Source organism: Triturus cristatus, chromosome 5_1 (assembly GCF_964204655.1).
Source record: "Triturus cristatus chromosome 5_1, aTriCri1.1, whole genome shotgun sequence".
NCBI classification, from domain to species: domain Eukaryota; kingdom Metazoa; phylum Chordata; class Amphibia; order Caudata; family Salamandridae; genus Triturus; species Triturus cristatus.
In genome coordinates, this window is record NC_140587.1 from 769,365,872 (window position 1) to 769,385,941 (window position 20,070).

Consider the following 20,070-nt stretch of genomic DNA (forward strand, 5'->3'; position numbering starts at 1 on the left):
CTCCTGGAGCCCAGCAGCAGCAGGCTCCCCACCCCCCCCCTCCAAGTCAGGAACAGCACAACAGAACATTTTCATGGGGTCACAGCCCATTCTTTTATAGGACTTATTCCTTTGTGTGTAGGCACAGGGCTGAGGGGAGAACCAGAGGCAACTGGTTCAGGGGGGATTTGGAGCACTCTGTTTACCCAGCTCCTCTTCCCACAGGGGGCGGAGCCAGCATTGTGGAGGGAAGGCACAGCCCTATTCAGGTCCCAGGTGCAACTCCTCCCTCCCATCTAGATGCAGATCTCTTCATTCACCACTGGGCTGACTCACCCTGTCTCCTGGAGCCACCCACACCCCTCAGCTCCTGTCACTCAATCGCCAGACATGCACTCCACATCAGGCAGTCAGCCACATAGCACACAGAAATGCCAACTTCTAAAAGTGGCATTTCTCCACCAGTCACCATAAATCTGCGCACACCATTGCGCAGCATTTATTCTCACGAGTTCATACATACTAAACTCGTCCCTGCACTCCTCTCATACCATGAATTACCATGGACACACATATCCCCCATGCATTCCTAAGGGAGGGCAGGCCAATCTCACCAGACGCCCTCAGAGCGCGCACGCACTTTACACTGGGCCACAGTGCTAAAGTGCGCAGAGGCCAAAAACAATCAATATCGGGTCACAGAAAAGGCAAAAGATTTAGGGGTGAACCTGCTAAAAAAGGGCAAAGTCCAACAGGCACCCTAGGTGCCCCCCACGGCCTCCAACCGGATGCCGTGCACCAAAGGAGGCCATGCAGAGGGGCCCCAAAGTCAAGTTCCAGCAGCCTTTTTGTGTCGGAAAGGCCGGCACAGAAAGGCTGCTGAAACCCGACATCTTAATCTCAAGGCGGAAATGTCCGCCCTTGAGATCACTGTCCTCATTCCGACTGGCGGACGGGCTCTTTGAGCCCATCGGAAGCCAGCCGGAATGACTGGTTGGAATCCTTTCCAACCGCCTACATCTTAATTAGGCGGTTGGAAAGGAATCCGACCGACACATTACGATGCGAGTCGGAAGGCTCCGACTGTCGGTTGGAGCCTTCTGACTCGCATCGTAATCCGCCCCTAAGTGAGGGCCAATCTCGCTGCTAACCTCAACTTCAAGACAAATTACCCAGCCAAACTGAAAACCCACCTATTCTAAAGAGCCCAACTTCTATCCTTCAGTCTGAAAACAGCTCCTAGAGATAAAGTTTACAGCGCTGCGCTATTGTTAAGTCACTAGATAATTTCTGTTGCCCTGATTTGTGGCACACAGAGAATTTCCCGTCCAGTTACTTAATCCCTGGGGCTCAAAGCAACATACTTATTGCTTTGCAAGCATTCTGGAAAGTATTATTAATTTGTAAACATTAATTAAATACAACCTGTGGCACCTTAATGGGCACAACTAATCTTCAAGCCACGGAATTGAGCTAACATTTACCTTAGCAACACATCTGGAAGAAAAATGTTTAATATTTGGGGTAGGTGACTGTACAACTCAAGGATTAATCACAACCCTGGTCAGGGTGAACCCTCAAAGTCACTAAATTATCCTGAGCTCAGCCACCTGGTAGCTATTGAAAAAAGCTGATAGGCTTAACTTAGGGCAATGTGTAATTATTTATGCAGAACGAGTAATAAAGTCAAAATGCAAAACAATAAAAATCCCAAACCCAATTAGAAAAACAGAGTTTAATATAATTAACAAACTTACATCAAAATGACAATAATCTAATATGGGGAACCAGAAATATGACGTTTTAAAGTTTTACATATAAATAGCACCAAAAAGCACAAAGGGCCAATGATAGTCAATGGTCGCCGTAGACCGGTGCATATGGGCAATTTGAGACCGACCGCAATGGACCACAGGTTGTATACTCTGACTATTGCTGTCCTGGTCAAACATTTTTCCTTCTGACTTAGGGCTATATTTAGAGTTTGGAGGACAGGTTACTCTGTCACAAATGTGACGTATATCCCATCCGCCGTATTACAAGTGCATTATATCCTACACCACTTGTAATGCAGTGGACAGGCTATCCTTCACATCTGTGATGGAGTAACCAGTTTGCGGAACTCTAAATCAGGCCTGAGTTTTTAAAGTCCCAATCCACCACAGAAGTATACTTCTAAAGTCCCCCAGGGCCTCACAGGAGGCACTTAGAGAATGATAGAGTGTCAACCAGAGGCCAACAGCAGGATCCAGTCCAGGTCCGGTTAACACCTGGTCAACTGAATACTCCCAGGAAAGGTCTCTTGCAGTTTGTTGCACTACCTGCTAACTAGTGGGTGGAGTAGACTCCTTGCCCCTGTCCAAAAAATGGGGTATAAGTTGCTGGGCCAACCCTATCCACTTTTTCAGCAGCTCCTGTTTGTCTTACTGCAAACAGGCCCAAAAGGCCATGTGTATGGGCATTTTCGAGAAGGACAAAGTCTTTGGTCACACTAAACTTGAGCTTTGAGTGCTATGGTTATGTCTAGGGAGCACACTATGGCAATCCTAGTGTCTTCCGACATCTAATACTAAAATCCAGTATGTGGCACGCACTGTACCCACAACAAATCCAGAGTCAGAAGTCTGGTAGTAAAAAAGCATGGTCCTTCAGTGGATACACAAGAATTGTCTTAGCATCCTGTTCTCTCCCTTTCAAGTGTGCCTCAAATGTCACATGTGGCTGAACAGAGCCATCTCTGTCCATTCGGGTCAGCCTATTATTTGCTCCTGGGAGGCATATCACACCTCTTTTCCTCCTACTCACACACACCCCACTCATACACAGAACCAGATCTGGAGGACAGGTGTTCTTTTAGCTCACTCCTAAAACGTGGAATGGCCTCCCACTCCACTTCATAGCCTTCTCTCCTCTCATTGAATTCTGGGAAAAAACGAAGACCAGATTTTTCAATTATCCAACTTACCACAGACAGGGATTGACTAACACACCTGCTCAGCGTCAGGATACCCTCGCGAGTAATAGTGCGCTTTACAAATACACATAACATAACCTATTTAAGGCTGAGCATAGTCTGGCAGATGGTTATACTAACTAGCCTTCAAACAGTTCAGGCAGGTGAAAGATCATTTTCTTAAAGTCACGTTTCCTTTATATTTATTGAAAATCCGACTTCACCATTGAATTGGATTTTTATTAACTAATAAAAACAGTGATTTTATTATTTTTCTAGCAGTATCAGAATTTCAATCTGGGCATAGACTTGCCACAGTAAAAATTACTTTTAGGGCATTGTCACTGTGAGGACACGGTAATACTAATTTTCTACATGTCCCACTTTTAAATACCATGCACCCTACCTTGTGGGCTACAAAGTTTACATATGGATTACAGACTACTATTTAAAAGGGAAGTTGTTTTCTGTCAAAAAAGGTTATTTAAAAAGATTGCACTGCAGCAGTCAGATTACACAGTGTAAGCCTGAAGCTATGTTTGCTTTGTCACACTAGTGGATGGAACAATATGTGCTACAATCCACAGGAGACATTTAATTTCCAGGCTCTGGGTGCACTTTTTAATCCATATACTAGGGACTTAGGGGCAAGTTAAATATACCAATTAGGAATAGGCCAGTTCAACCATGTTTAAAGGGTAGCACATGCACTTTATTACTGGATAGCAAGGATAAAGTGCACAGAGTTCTAAAGCCAGAAAACAAAAATTGGGTCCTGCAGAGTCGAAAAATCCAAGGTGAACTGGCAAAAAAAGTAGCTGTCCTACACAGGTCGCCCCCAGCCACAAGCTAGGTTAGAATAATCAATCCCTTGATGAACTTCGCTGCACAGGTGATAGAACGTGGCCAATTCGCCTCTTCTGCAGAAACACTTATCTGTTTTATTCCCTTCTAAACCTACCTATGCCGCTCTGTCACTAGCCACCCACTGCCAGGTCAAGGCTCTCATCTAGGGGTTTGGTTAGGCCTCACTTCCAGCCAAGGGGCAGGCAAGGAGTTGCCCACCTACTCCTGATGTCTCTTAGGCCTCCTAGGTTTTGCAGAGTGTGTGCCTGCACTATTAGATGATAGACACCCTATTTCCATTCATTTTTTACCTATATCAGAAGGACACCCTGAGACTGGCCTTTCAGTTCAGGATCTGTGCCCTCCCTGAACAGGTGCCTGGCAGTCCAGGACTACTAGGATGGGCACACAGCCCCTCCCTAAAGGATGACATTGTTATGCAAGGGTCCCTGTTGCAGGCCTCCTGTCCTCTGTCTGTGTGACTGTGCAGGCTGTACCTCTAGGTCAATAGTAGACTCACCAGGGTCAGTCTTGGATGCTCTCCTCTGAGCAGGTAACCCCTGATACTGTGGTCCTCCCACTGTGGACCGCATCCAGCTTCTACCACTTACTCTTCATCAGGGCCTCTGTACCCTCCATTTAGGGACAGGGCCCCCATTAAATCAGTCTTTTAGGGCACCCCGAGTGGCTGCCCCTCCCAGCTCTTTTCTCACAGGTAGGAAGGAGCTTATTGCCAAAGATGCAGTCATCTGGCTTCTGGGGACAGACAATGACCCTCCTCTGGGCCCACATCCCGTCCTATTCTAAGGATACATGACCATAAGGTTGTTGTATGACACAACCATGCATGCCTAAACCATGCATGCCTTAACAAGGACCACGTCTTCACCATGAATGCCTTTACCACGCATACCTTTACAACAAATTTTGTTGTAAAGGCATGTTTGGTAAAGATGTATGCCTGGTAAAGATCCCACCCCAGCCCCCCCTGCCTTAAGCCCTAAAATCCAGCCCTCCTGTTTTCTAATCTACCCACCCAGCCCTATTAGCTACCCGACCTCCTACCCTTAGCCCTAAAACCCAGCCCAAACAAACTACCCAGCCTCCCTCCCCTGAGCCTCAACAACTGGCCCAAGCCCTGAAAACAGCCCTTTCACTCCTGCACTGAGCCCTAAAACTCAGCCACACCCCAGCCCTGAACCCTGAAACCGGACACCCCCCCTAAAATCTACCCCCTTAAGCCCCTTTACAACTAACCAAACCGCATGCCGGTCCTCCCTGCAGCAATCCTTCCGGTTCCTCTTCCTGCCCGCTCAGACAGCTAGAACGCTGACTGCCTTAACCACGCTTATGCGTGGTTAAGGCATATGCGTGGTTAAGGCAAGCGTTATTCCGCCTATGAGGAAACGCATGTGTGCTAAAGTCCATGTTGTAAAGGTTGTTTCCCCCATAAGCTGAAATGCTCCTGCCCATTAGCTGGTGTTACCCTCAAACCTGTCCAGGCAGATACTGTTCAGGGGAAACAAGCCTTGCTATCACCATGGTCTGGCTAGCACAGGTATTCCATAGGTCAGTGGCAGGGACCCCATTCACAGTGACCTCCTGCAAGTAATGTCAAACACCCTCAGGATCACCAATTTACCTTCTTGGCCCATCTCCAATCGAAGAAATACTAGGGTATGATCTACTCTCTCTGTCTAGGGATAATCTATCAGTAGGGCTACATTAATTACCTCTGCGCAGCGCCCATCTGTTGGTGGCTTTCCCAGTACATACAGCATCCCCTTCTTGTGCTCTGTCAGTAGACCGTCATAACAGTGGGCCTGGTGATATGGCACCATTGGCTTCTTCCCACCAAACCTCCCATTCTTCTGCTCAGAAGTGATCGGGAAATCCCTCCCCTTATAACTCTTTTGGAGTTATTTGGGGAACTTCTCTATATTATCATTGCCTTACCCCTTCCCTCTGGGGAGGGAAACCGGAATCATCTTTCCTGTGGTCACTCCTGGGTACTTTCTTGGACACTCTGGTGCTGATCCAGAGGTTAGCTTCCTTTGCAAGCTCTCTGGGCACAATGAGCTTGGAGTGTATCAGGTGCTGACATAACTCTATAAAACAATTATTCAATATATGCTCCTTCATGAATAAACTATAAGCCCATCATTATCATTTGCCTTACTGCCTTTCACCCAGCCTTCCTGTGCCTTACTAGATAAGTTTGCAAAATCCACCTAAGACTGGTGTGACTCTTTCTGGCTATCCCTGAACCGCAAGAAATACTTCACTGGGTTGAACCAAATTTGCAAATGAGGGCCTCCTCCATGAAGGCATACTTAACTTGTTCAGCTGCAGCTCGAGGAGCCAATAGTGTATCCCAGCATTGGGCATGCGCTTCCACAGGCTAACCCCCAGTCTTCCTCTGGGACTCTATGCATACACACTGCCACCTCATATGCTGCAAACCTTTTATCTATATTATCCTCAACCACATAATCAGGGGCGGCTGGTGAATTTTTTAAATGGTGGGATGTAAATACCCCAACTGAAGTGAGTGAGCCTGACTATTCCAAGGTGGGTGTTGGGGGAAGGAGCAAATTGGTGCATTTTTTGCCACAGTATACACAAACAATTGGCCCAGAAGTTATTTTCTTTACGATGCAGTTCTTAAGTGGTGCTTGTTAAATATTCCTGTAAGGCACTGTAAAACAGCATGGAGTCACAACCAAATACTGCGTCAAACAAAACCAAATTCATGGCACATTTTAAATTGGGCTGTGTTTATAACCTCCCTCATAGTCCTGACAGAAAGGCATACACATTTCGAACAAAAAACTGGAAGCAGACATAACTTACAAAATGAATTCACTTATAGATCTGGTGACCTACTAAAGTGCATCCCCCGACCCTGGTACATGTTGTAATGATTTCCAATAAATTATAACTTTTGATGGGGGTTGACGAGCTCAGGGAACATTGAAATTTATGGAACTCTATCACCTATATTAACCATTTATAAAGGTCGGCTTTAGCAGTCTGGGGACCTTGACTTGCCCAATTGCTGGTGCATCATCGGTCACTGTTAGTAGGTATGTGTAATACATTTAGGTGGACATCATGATATTGGTTGCAGGATTACACAGACAGCATTGCAATAAAATCAAATGTAAGCATTTGTAAAGTGAGCCCATTTGACTGAGAAATGTTCTGCCCGGTTAAAGTGCGCACAAAGTAGACATGCATGGAATGTACATAGTCGAAGCGAGGACACATGCCAGGCCACAAAGCCCACAGTGGATGCTATGTTGCATGTGCAACATGCAAAACCTTCAGACAGGTATACCAAAGAAAGGTACAATCGGGTTATGATTTGCCAAGCGCTTCCACCACCAACAAGAGGCCTATTCAAACTCAAACGTTTCATAAAATCAAAGCACCACTTTGTGCAGCAAGCGCTGCCCTTTGTAAAAACTGCTGCGCTCACACACAAACTAACGTTTAAAATTCAGCCCATTAGAGTGACAGTTTGGCAAGCAGGGTAGGTCTGTGATCCCGACCTTTGTGTCTGGGAAGGGTGGCTGCTCTAAGATGTCCCTAGCTACATCCCCGGGTCCACACTGGCTCATTGTTATGAAAAACAATAAAACATGAGGTGTAGGAAAAAGAACGCCTGCCAGGTCGACCCAGCGGATTAAGGGGAGTTTATGTATTACATTTCTAGCTAAAGTGCCCGCCGTGAAATAATAAAAATACATTAAATATGTACTTGTCAACGCTTCTTCATCCTCTGCTCCTGGCTGACCCATTACCAGGCCGTGCTCCAGAGTCCTGGTGTTAGCATCTATTGCACACGTCAGAAACCACCTGGGGTCACATTACAGAAGTGCCTGCTGCTTGTGCACGGTTATACACTCCGTGGCACTTTGCACCATCCTTCTGTCATACCACAATACCAGACAACTCCCTTTGTCTTTTACATGTGGGTCGCGCGGTAACCAGACGTCGGAGTGTCGTACGTCTGCTCGTTCACCTCCGAGACGATTTTGAATTAGTGAGACTCGAGCTTTTTACACTGCCCCGTAACTATAAGAGATAGCCTTTGATGTTCTGATTCCTGAACAATAAGCATTCTGGGTGATGCGTCTTGTCAATCCACCCCCCTCGACTCTTCCCCTCCACAGTCGAGAGTTAGAATTTGGTTTAGATGGCAGTTAAAGATTGTGTGTGGCAGTTCACAATGAAATTCCACTTGACAACTCGGACACATACCTAAAAATAAATGGCTCCCCATCCAAATAATAAGTAATAACAACGTTAGCCTGCATAAGGTATAGCGAAACCTGATTCAAATGCAAAATGTATTTACTTGTGAGGAGTTGACGAAGATAGCACAGGTGCACGGACGTAGTTGTATAATGCAACAGAAGTCTTCCGCAGTGACTGCAGTATACTTTGCGCGCCAGTGCAGGTTTCCCTCCTGCACGATAAACAGCCAACACGAAACCTGCTGCGTGCTGATTATCACGGAAACCAAATCGGAGCTGTGTAGACGAACTCTTGCACAGCCCACTCCCCCAGCTTCCATTGCCCAATCAGGAGGCGCAAACATGAACAGAGTGCTTCAGTTGTTCCCACCCACTTCACTTTGTCCATGTAGGCCAGCCCTGCCCCTTACCATTTAGTTCAATGGCGCTCTGCTGAAAACGCCTGGGCCATAGCATAAGCGCCCCATTTAAAAGTAAATCGTTGCCGCTTCCTCCGGCCACTCCCGTCATGCTGACATCACTCTCCTGGTGTGTGCCTCGAGGGCGAGCAATAGCCCTCGCCCCCGACCAGCACATGCGCAGGAGAACTGTCTTTGACCGCACCCCTTCCTTAAAGAAAAAAAAACTAGAATTTGTATTGGAATTAGACATAGCACGAAGCAGTGAGCGCTTAATTTAAAGCTGCTCCACTTCACATGGTGTACATTCTCTCTCGTCTTCTCCCGGATGTTAGTGGGGCAACGCCCCTTTCGCCCATTAATACCAGCCACCACTGCACATAATTGGGCACCAGATATTTTCAGATGTGAACTCTTGGTTTACCTCATCTAGGAACTTCTGTATCACTGCCACCATCATCAGGGGACCTTCTGGTCGTCAAGTCCATTTTTGTGCTGGCTCATCTTAAAAGCCAGCCAGGCCTTCTTTTCCTCTAATACAAATGCCAGTTTTTTCTCTCCTAGTGCAAAGCTTGCTGCTGCCTTTTCTCTTCAGTAACCAGGACTACTGTCTTCTCCTGAGCAACCAACCTTACTCTCCTCAAGGGCGAGGGTAGCCAAATGCAACTCAAGGCCCCCCTCGCTCTTTCTGTCCCCTTCAACTCTGATGGGGACAAGCTGCGAGTGGACACACTGCTCCCTGCCCTGGACAATGCAGGAGATGCTGCTCCTTGGGGACAACTCTCCCCTGACACTGGGACTTCCTCAATGCCCTTCATTTCCCTCTTCAAACTCATCCTCATTCTCCTATGAGGTACATTGTAGCTTATAGACTTCCTCCCAGGTCCTAAGAGTGATGTGATAATCCTCCTTCTTAGACAGCTTGTTTAGCTTCAGTCTCCTTTGTTTACAAATGCTCTTCAGCTTTGCCATGCTAAGGCCCTCCATCTTACCCAGATCCATATCCCTGTTCCCAGAAACTTAAGGTGCAAGAATTGAGTAAACCCTCAGTCACTAAATTAGCCGGACATCAACTCCCTCATAGCTGTGCACGGAGCAGACAAGCTTAACTTAAGGCAATGTGTGCCATTGTACCAAAACATTATATCAAAGGTAGGGACTAGGGGTGTTATTATTTAGAGAGGTCCAGTGTACATACCCCATGAGACTAGTAACAAAGAAGGGTACAAAGTTCCTCATGTACAGTGACGGAGAAGAGCAGGTAAGAGAATATCTCAGCTGGTTAATGCTAAGAAAGACCAACCAAATAAAAGCAAGGGAAATTCCTTTAATTTGAACTAGTGCTCTCACACACCCAGCAAGCTAGGTGTCATGCTTCATCATATGAGCACTGCCCCTCGTCAAGTCGGCGCTGCAATCCTTGACGGGCTCCCGAAACCGGGGCTCTTTGTCGGGGATCTTTTGTTCCTGCCGAGGGTGCTTGGGGGTGAGGGGCCTAGTGGAAGAAGATGTAGCAGAGAAGTGAAATTTTAAAAGGGGTCAGTTGGTCCTATTTCAACTTTATTCCAAAGGTCAACTGCCCTATTAAAAATGTGTAGAGTGGCTAATTGCTAGGAATTAGGTATCTAGGCAAGAGCTCTACTCTATGTGATCAACATGTTTCTTGCCACAGGAGTCAGGAGGATCAGGGCAATTCATCAGGATCAAAGTAATACTGTCTACAAAAGTATATGTGGTAAGGTGATTACTACATACCACATCTTAAGGTTTGTTCCTGTTGGGGAAAAAAAGAGACTTTTTATAACAAAATAAAAATAGATCTTCATACTGTACATAGCTGTGGATATAGTGTCAAAAGTGATCACCGTGCTCGGGCGTGCAACACGCAATATCATTATCTAGTGGTGTCTCGAACGCCATTCGGGAGTGCGGGGTAGGCAGGATAAATTAATATCCAAGGAATTCTACGAAAAGAAAGATTCTACGGAAAGACAAGAGGGACTCACCTACAAGGGTTGCTACTGTTGTTAGCAACGGTGCTGGCGGTTAAAAAGGAACCCAATTGGGTCCTAAAGGAGGGGACAAAAAGTTGCCAGAGCACCATCTTATTAGTATCTGTATGTTAAAAGAAGTATGTATAAAAAGGATACACCAAATGTGAGGTGTAAGTTCGAAAGAGGCAGCCAGGCAGAGCCTCAGTTACCAGACCCCGACCCGATCCATGCATATATATAAAAAACCCACAGATCGCAATAGCCTTCTCCTGTACCAGAGCCATCACCCCAGAGCGCTAAAAGATAACCTTCCCGTGGGGCAATTCCTACGTATCAGGCGCAACTGTACCTCCACGAATGACTACAAACTAGAAGCCTCCTCTTTAGCTAACAACCTAAAGACAAGAGGCTACCCACAGAAGGTGGTAACTAACTCAATGAAGAGAGCCTTAAATTGTCCTAGGGAGGCACTATTAGAAGTACATCATAAACAACCTGAGGACATCATCACGTGTGTAACCTCGTTTACACCCAATTCCACGTCCACCAAAAAGATTATCTTGAAACATTGGGGCATTCTAAACACAGGCGACCTGCAGATACCTGCACCTAGGTTTGCCTATACCAGAACCAGTAGCCTGAGAGATATCTTGATCCAAACGAGACCCAAGAAGCACACTACCCCATCACAAACCACCCTATGGGGCCTTCCACCGGTCAAAGGACACTTCCCCTGTGGTACATGTACAGTGTGTAAATTTACAACAGCCACTAAAGAAATTGCGTTAAAACCCAATTTCAAGTGGAATATACAAAAACACACGAATTGTAACACTAAACAGTGTATTTACCTGATTACTTGCCCCTGTGATTTACAGTACATAGGGATGACCATGCGTCCAGTTAAAATTTGCATAACTGAACACAGGAGTAACATACGTTGCCAACGAACAACCACAAGACTGTACAGACATTTCATGGAGACACAACATACTTCTGATTCATGACATTGGGTCATATTAGAATCCCATGCCCAGATATCTAAATCCTCCCTATTCAGACTGGAACAGAGATGGGTACATAGATTATCTAGTCATATCGAGGGCCTTAATGAGGACATACCCTGGAGCACCCTATCTTAACTGGGAACTGTATGCTCTAATTGCCTGATCCTATTCCACTCTGATCTCTGGCCCTTTTTGTTGAATAGTTCATGGAATTAACTTCCTTCGGGGCAGGATACGAGGTTCCTTGTGGTCCCTGTGTTACCCTATTGCTCATGAACACACTGAGTACAGGACCACTCCTCCAATCCTGTTTCATATATTAATGGACCAGTCCACATACTGTGTGATTAGTGACACACTATCCATACACCTGGCCCCCAGGAAGCTGAACTATAATAGGACCACAACATTGACACTCACATTATATGGCCATGTTGGAGAAACACACAGATTTACATGACATAGCCCTCAAGCTAAGTGCTAACCCTACGTCATTAATAATGAGCCTCATTTTTCATGATCGATATACGACTGTTATGAATCTCACATGTGCAAATTGTGTTTCACATCTGACGCCATTCGGGAGTGATACATTCACCTGAGGCATTATATAGTGCACGTATATCACCATTGAAACGCCCCCGTGCCGGTTATGAGTGCTCCCGTCATAACCATTACTCTGGTCTCGCTTCCTTTAATCCTTGAGCCAGTAGCTTTACGTACCGCTTTACGCTTGGCTAATCCATTGTCGAGACACATCATCTGTCCGAGAGACGACGTCATGAGGTTGCTTAGCAACAACGACGCTTCTCTATACCTGGGATCAGTCACTTGTTCTTTTACGTAACACGTCACACTATGGTGGGTCACGTACTATTTTACATCCCGCAATTCGACAGCGAGACACTTCATTGGGCCCATAGACAACGTCACGGGGTTACTTAGCAACTATAACGCTCCCCTAGGCCTGGGACCAATCACATGTATGTATTTCCCTGAACGCGTCCCGTCATGACGCGCTACGCACTCTATGACATACCCGGAAACGATGCATATCTTCTCACACTCCCCTTCGGAACCTACCACCCCGGTTCCTGGCGGTTTGGGTAGGTCGCTTTCCTGTACGTGGATTCACGTCGGTGAGTACAGATTTTGATTTTCCAAATTGTATAGTCCTCCTACACTCGAGGAACCACATCTGCCCAGTGTCCACCGGAGCCCTCCGGGTCTACCCCCACGGACTCGTTGTACAGAGGCCAGCACCTTCTGACTCGACCTTTTGTCCGTTTCGGATGGATCGGGTCGGGGTCTGGTAACTGAGGCTCTGCCTGGCTGCCTCTTTCGAACTTACACCTCACATTTGGTGTATCCTTTTTATACATACTTCTTTTAACATACAGATACTAATAAGATGGTGCTCTGGCAACTTTTTGTCCCCTCCTTTAGGACCCAATTGGGTTCCTTTTTAACCGCCAGCACCGTTGCTAACAACAGTAGCAACCCTTGTAGGTGAGTCCCTCTTGTCTTTCCGTAGAATCTTTCTTTTCGTAGAATTCCTTGGATATTAATTTATCCTGCCTACCCCGCACTCCCGAATGGCGTTCGAGACACCACTAGATAATGATATTGCGTGTTGCACGCCCGAGCACGGTGATCACTTTTGACACTATATCCACAGCTATGTACAGTATGAAGATCTATTTTTATTTTGTTATAAAAAGTCTCTTTTTTTCCCCAACAGGTACAAACCTTAAGATGTGGTATGTAGTAATCACCTTACCACATATAATTTTGTAGACAGTATTACTTTGATCCTGATGAATTGCCCTGATCCTCCTGACTCCTGTGGCAAGAAACATGTTGATCACATAGAGTAGAGCTCTTGCCTAGATACCTAATTCCTAGCAATTAGCCACTCTACACATTTTTAATAGGGCAGTTGACCTTTGGAATAAAGTTGAAATAGGACCAACTGACCCCTTTTAAAATTTCACTTCTCTGCTACATCTTCTTCCACTAGGCCCCTCACCCCCAAGCACCCTCGTCAGGAACAAAAGATCCCCGACAAAGAGCCCCGGTTTCGGGAGCCCGTCAAGGATTGCAGCGCCGACTTGACGAGGGGCAGTGCTCATATGATGAAGCATGACACCTAGCTTGCTGGGTGTGTGAGAGCACTAGTTCAAATTAAAGGAATTTCCCTTGCTTTCATTTGGTTGGTCTTTCTTAGCATTAACCAGCTGAGATATTCTCTTACCTGCTCTTCTCCGTCACTGTACATGAGGAACTTTGTACCCTTCTTTGTTACTATTGTACCAAAACAGTAATAAAGTCAAAAAGCAAAACAGTTTTTTTTTAAACCCCAAACTGATTTTGAAAACTAGAATTAACATTTCACAAAACGACAACAAAATTGCAAAAACTCAGTAAGGAGAAACAGAGATACGATTTTGTAAAGTTGTAAACGGAAATAGCACAATGTCAACAGACCTTCGACGTCTGTCAACAATAATCCCAGAACAGTACGGACCTAGGTTCCAAAAGTGCTATGGGACCATATAAATGGTACAAACGTGTATGTACATACCCTAATACACAAAACAAGAAAATAATGAGAAATGTAGTGTAGCAAATGTATATGTTTAGTAAAATCTGAACTCTATTATTTACAAAAACATGCTAAGTGAAATACCTTTTTAAATCAACTACACGACAAGTGAAGCTGTCTGTTTATACTGGCAATGCATTGAAACCTGTCACTGAACGAAACTACTGTGTCATCAGAGTTATCCGGGTGCAAGCGGATATCAGCCTAGAAGGAAACACAAACGCTTACCACATCAAATATCTTGTACAGTTTAGATGATGTACTCGTTCAGAATAAAAAGCAATTTTGAAATCTTTTTTACACAAAGGAACAGATAATAATAAAGTTGTTTATAGAGCACCTGGTTACTTCAGCCAGTGTCCCTTGTGCTAAAGCTTCATACTCAAGCAACACCTATGAGGCAAGCTCCAAAATAGTTTTAAGCCAATCCAAATAACCAGGTTTTAAGCCTCCTTTGAAAGATCAATTCAGAGCTTTCTTGCCCGAGTACAAGGGGCAAGGCATTCCACTGTTTGGAAACCAGCCAGCTAAAGGAGCAGCTGCATAAATACGTATTTTCTGATCCACAGCGTCATTTTCTGTTAAATATTTAATATGAGTAGAAGTACCATAGTGTGCACGCCACAAAGCGTTATTACGAGCATTTTCTAAGCATGTCACAATAAGGTCAAGCTTCTAAATTACGTTTGTGCACATTTCAGCAAAATTAGATTTATTTCTAGTCAAAGGAAACTTGCTTCTTTGCATTTCTATGGCCTGTATACATAGCTATGACTGTCTATTACAGTTTGCACATTTTAAATGTGTGTCGTTACAGCTTTGAATTTCACATTAATCATTACACATTTTAAACTGCTAATCTAAATAATTTGTATTTTAATTGGTGGACCTTACCACTATCTCAGAGACATTTGTTATCTTCGGAATGTTGAAAGACTAGATAAGCCCTGTCAAAATTTGAACGAGTTACTGTTACATAAGCATTGACCCACTGAGCTGTACTTTTACTGAATTGATAAGATATGGCGTTGTATCACAAAAGCAAGTGCTTCGACTGTCAAAGTCTCTTCTGTGAAGGACTAGAAGCAATTTATGTTTGAAAGGAAAGAGCTTGCAAGGTTTTCCTTTTCAGTGACGTTTAAACGGTGCCTTTAAGTCTAGATCCTTAATGGACTAAACATTTCTATATATCGTTCTTGAAACAAAAGGGTGCAATACATTCTAGAGAGTGACAACGCAGGAGGTATCACTTGCATCGCTCTTATTCTGGGGAACAAAGCCAGCGAAAGAGCTGTCAGGAGCAAAGTCCTTCGGGCAATATGTGGGTGAACTGGTAAGACACGCAAGACAATGACAATGCAAAAAGGAATGACAATGCAAAAGAGTACACCTCGCGTAGCTTTGGCTGTTAAAAGATACGCGGAGCATAGGTAGCAGGGTGTGATTGCGTCACCAGGTTCTCGCTTTAATGCACTCCAATGGAAGTGACAGCACAGACAATCTGAAGGTCAGCTGGGAGTATTCGCTACGTGAAGTGAACAACAGTCCAACAGATACGTTCGGGGTATGCAACTGCGGGGCCGACAGCTCTCGCCTTAATAGGGGTCGGGGTGAAGAGCCCATGCGGTGGGCCGTAGCAGCTGCCTGGCACCTCTCTCTTGGGATCTTACCACCGCCTCAGCCTTACCTGTATTTCTTGAACAGCTGGTCCGATTCCTTGAACCCATTGTTGAGTAGCAGGTTGATCCCGACGAGGGCCAACTCAGCGTCATCGGGAGACTGCAAGGGCGGCGGTGGGCATGAGGGCTCTACACCCGGTGGGGGCTGCTCGCAGCCGGCCATGGTGAGCGTGGGGGCACACAGCAGGTTGGCAGAGGCTGTCTGTGCAACTGAGTGTACAGGCAGGATGAAAGGGGCGTGATCAAGTACAAGAGGAGGAGGAGCTTTGTGTCAAGAAAGGAGGGCGTGAATCAGGCCCTGGGAACTGGATGGGCGCCCGTGACAGGAAGAGGGCGTGCTAATGGAGACGGAACGCTTGTATTCTCGTGCAAAGAAAAAATACAGAGTGCTGAGGTTTCAGTGAGGCCGTGGTGTCTACGTTTGTGTGGGGGAGGGAGGCACATTGTCGTCAGTCAGGGAGGAGTTAATTTTAGTGTCAATTATGGAGTAGTTCCACCAGGGAGGAGGGCGTGCTTTGTTTGATTTCAGGGAGAAGCGTATGTACACCTGCTGGAAGCGAGAGGGCTAGATTTATCTGCGAGGCTGTTGAGTATTTTTAGTATCTGGAATGGGCGTTAGAATACAGGGAAGACGGTCTATTAGATACAACGGATGTTTTTTATTGCCAGTGAATGGAATAGGCCCCCATGTATTGTACCCAAGTGTGTGCTTTTGATAACTGTTTTTCACGCAGGCCATGCTATGCAAGTGTCAGTGATGGAGAATGTGTCTTAACGATCACAAGGGGTATGGGTTAGCGTCAATGAGTGAGAGATGGCCAGCGAAAGGTAAACCAGGTAAGCATATACCAGGCTTAGATGTGTGGTACCCTCTCGTCTTAAAAAGTGGGAACCGTTATGCTGTTTGTTTTAAAAAGCCCATGTACGCCGATGTTTCCCTCCGCCGTAAATTAAGAAAGATGTCTACAACTGCTAAAATGTACTGCGACCCAGAAGTGGCGCAAGGTGTCTTTCTTTTGGCCCCATTGCAGGTGTCTTGTGTGTCTAGCTCCAAGAAGGTGCTGGACAAACCTAAAAAACCTGCCAGCTACCTGCTTTTCATGTGCTCACTCCCCTGCCGGATAGACGCACCCCTCCCTGCAAGTCCCACCCTGCTGCCCAGTCAGTAACTCCCTCCACAGTCTCCTCGACGCTGCACTTCACAGTGGCCCCTGCTTCCACAGGCGCCCAACAACAGTAACCCCACTTGTCATTGCCGAACAGCAGAATCACTGCGCGAGGTGAAAGCAGCGCCGCCATTTTAGACGATGTTTATTTCACTTTCAACTGTACACGTTAGGTCCGGTGACAGTGCCATTCTGAGATTTTATCCAGAATCAGGTTGTGTGTTTTTTACCAGGCATAACGCATAGCACGCGCTACTATTTAATACAATAGGAGATGCGCTTCTTGTTTACATTTCTGCCGTAGCCAAACATACTTGTATATTATGTTGGTTAAAATCTCACGAGTGTGAATTTTTTTGTATCTGATGACTTTGGTACCCTATTTTGCTATTTAGATACCGAAGGGAAAGTCGAGGGTTTGAAAATAACCGCCAAACGAAAAACCGCTTCTAGCTTTTTTTTTTCTTCAAATGGTAGTTTTCACATTTAGAAGTCGAAGGAGGACAACAATATCATGGCGTCTGGATTTGTTGGTTTGTGCGGCCTGTAGCCATTTCAAGTTTCCATAGCGTTGCCAGGAGGGCGGGAGCAATAAATACATTTGTAAAGATCTGGCAGTTATTCGATAATGGTACTATGCACACTCTTTAAGTAGACACTTCCCAGCATTTAATATTTTAAATTATTATTTCACTTTAGTTAAAGAACTTCCAGGTATTGGATTAGCAGGAAAGAGGGCGTAATGTTTCAAGATAATGTAGCTATGGACGATATGTTTTATGAATTGATTTAATATTGAGTTAGTAATATGCAGCAAATTCTGTTTTAAAATTCATATGTATTGTATTGCGACATTTTTGTAGCAGCATTAGATTCTATGGTAAGAAGAGAGAAAAAAGAAAAAACTTTTTTTTTTTTCTCTCTTTTTTCTCTTTCTTTTTAGTTATAGTAGTGTAGTACATTAATGTCTTATGGTCTCAGGTGCTATATTATAAGGATCATGATTGGCTTGTACATGGAGAATTTTTCCTGATTGCTTGTTGTTGTTACTATCCCTGTTCTGCTCAATAAAAAAAAAAAAAAAGTTTCCATAGCGTGATAAAACCGGTGTGTTCTCCGACTTGTAGTGCTGTGTAATGAGAAACAACAATAATTAGATAGGTAAAAAAATAAAACAATATGGCTGTGTATATATATATATATATATATGTATATATATATATATATATATATATGTGTGTGTGTGTATTTGTTTATATTTGACACATTGCAGTAAGATGAGGGAAAACAACACCTCGTTCACCGTGCTGCCTGAGTGAGGGCAACACAAAATGGCGGAAAGACACAAAATGGTGGCTAAATACGAAAACTGAATTACCTCAGACCCTCCTTTTGCCATTACTCAGGCAAGACACACAGACTCATTTTAATCTGAGTCGACGTCAATGGCCATGAGGTCATCAAGCTGTTGCAACATCATTAATGCTCTCCGTCTTCCGTGGCACAGGCCTTGGGACACACATAGTGGCACAAAGACCACAGAGGGCGGGGCCACACTGCATACAGAGACAACAGGAAAAAATTATGGCCAAAACCACTCCAAGGAATGTTAATACCTTCCATCTCCATTTGCCGTGCCGAGTGGAGCGACAGTGGTGGACGCCAAGGAAACAAAGTTACTGTCAGCCCCGCCGTGCGTTGTCCGAAGAATCATCGGAGCTTATCGAAAGCAAGCATACTGAAGTGAAGCAGAAGGGGTGTACAGCCAGCGGGAAGACACCAGGGGCTGCGGGTTGGAGAACGCGGAGCCATCGGTAGATCCCCGTTTGGTGAGTAAAACCCAAGCTAGCTTCTTGATTTAAAGAACGCAGTAACGGCAGGCACGTAGGCACTCAGGATTGCCTGAAACAATCTTCGCACACGTTTGTTTCAAAATTGAAACATTGTAACTTGTAATGTTTACTGACCGGGAGAGAGAGGAGGCAGCTGAAGGGCTTTTTTCAAGAACAAAGCGGAATGCGGATATCGATCCGAAGGAAACACAGGGAGCAGGAGCGGCAAAAAGCAATCTTAAAACCCTCTTTAATAAATTAGAGAAAACTTACGAAAAAGAAACAAGGAAATGGTGGGAGGCTACCTCGCTGCAGAGATATATAGACTGTGATCGTATCCCAAGGGGGCTGCGCATTTATACCACACCGTCATACGAACACCCAGATCCCCTATTATTACAAGAATGGGCTGAATATACAACTGAATCAGCAAAAGGAATGGTGAAAATTTTGATTAAATATGCCTGGAGTGACAGACAAAAACTACTCGACGAAATTAAGGAAATTGAGGCATTAATTGCATTGGATAAAGATGTGAAGCAGAAGGAGGAACTACAACAGGGCATGAAGAAGCGGCTAATAGATTATGAAAGTGTCATCAAACATCGCAAGCAAACCAAATTTTTAAGGGACGAGAACGATTATGAATCGGGGAGAATTCTAACGTTTGCCAGGAAATACCATGCCCCTAGAAAACAACTACTACAGCAAAAACCAACTGAGGTGTCATCACGGGACACATCGGAATCCGAAGTAGAAGTTTCTGAGGGCGAGCAGGTGACCAGGAGAAAGACCAATCTATCAGTGCCCACAACAACTACTTTTTTTCACGAGTATCAATTAATGAGAGAAGCCAGGCAACGTCCACCGATAAGAACCCACCCCCCAGAAAGAAGAAACGGAAAACACGAAGGGGAAGGAAAGGCAAGGGAAACTTCACCGGTTGGACGGAGAACAAGGAGCAAACGAGGAGGGAGGGGGAAACGGAACTAGAAGTGGGACTTGAAAAACAAACAGTGATCAATCTCTCCAACCGTCATATTACTGAAGAAGAGACGAAGATTTTAGAACTGGGTCTCAGCTTTTGTCCCACTACACAGTTTGACTACACAAATATACGTATAGATTTATATAGGTTTATACGGAAACTAAAATTGTTGAAAATTCATGTGCTACATCCGCAGAAGGCCAGAGAAACGGATAGTGCTAATAGGGAGGATGGTGAGCCCCTCACAGGAATGGAACTGAAAGCACTCCAGGCCATGAGAGAGTTACAAACAGGAATAAGTAGTAGTCAATCTGACGAGAGGGAGACAATAGATTTTTTGGAAGAGATGGGAATCACGCAA

At 45.1% G+C, this 20,070-nt stretch overlaps 1 protein-coding gene across 2 annotated transcripts in view; it reads right to left on the bottom strand.

Moving 5' to 3' along the window:
• The window catches only part of TTC39C (tetratricopeptide repeat domain 39C), a 466,104-nt gene extending 450,094 nt beyond the window's left edge, over nt 1–16,010 (bottom strand). The window contains exon 1 of one of the 2 annotated variants that reach the window (XM_085605752.1): nt 15,732–16,010. In XM_085605752.1, the coding sequence (XP_085461878.1) occupies nt 15,732–15,886 (155 nt within the window). In that variant the 5' untranslated portion in view covers nt 15,887–16,010. The remainder of the gene's footprint in view (nt 1–15,731) is intronic. The other variant, XM_085605751.1, reaches the window with a different exon arrangement.
• Between the last annotated feature and the right edge of the window lie 4,060 nt (nt 16,011–20,070).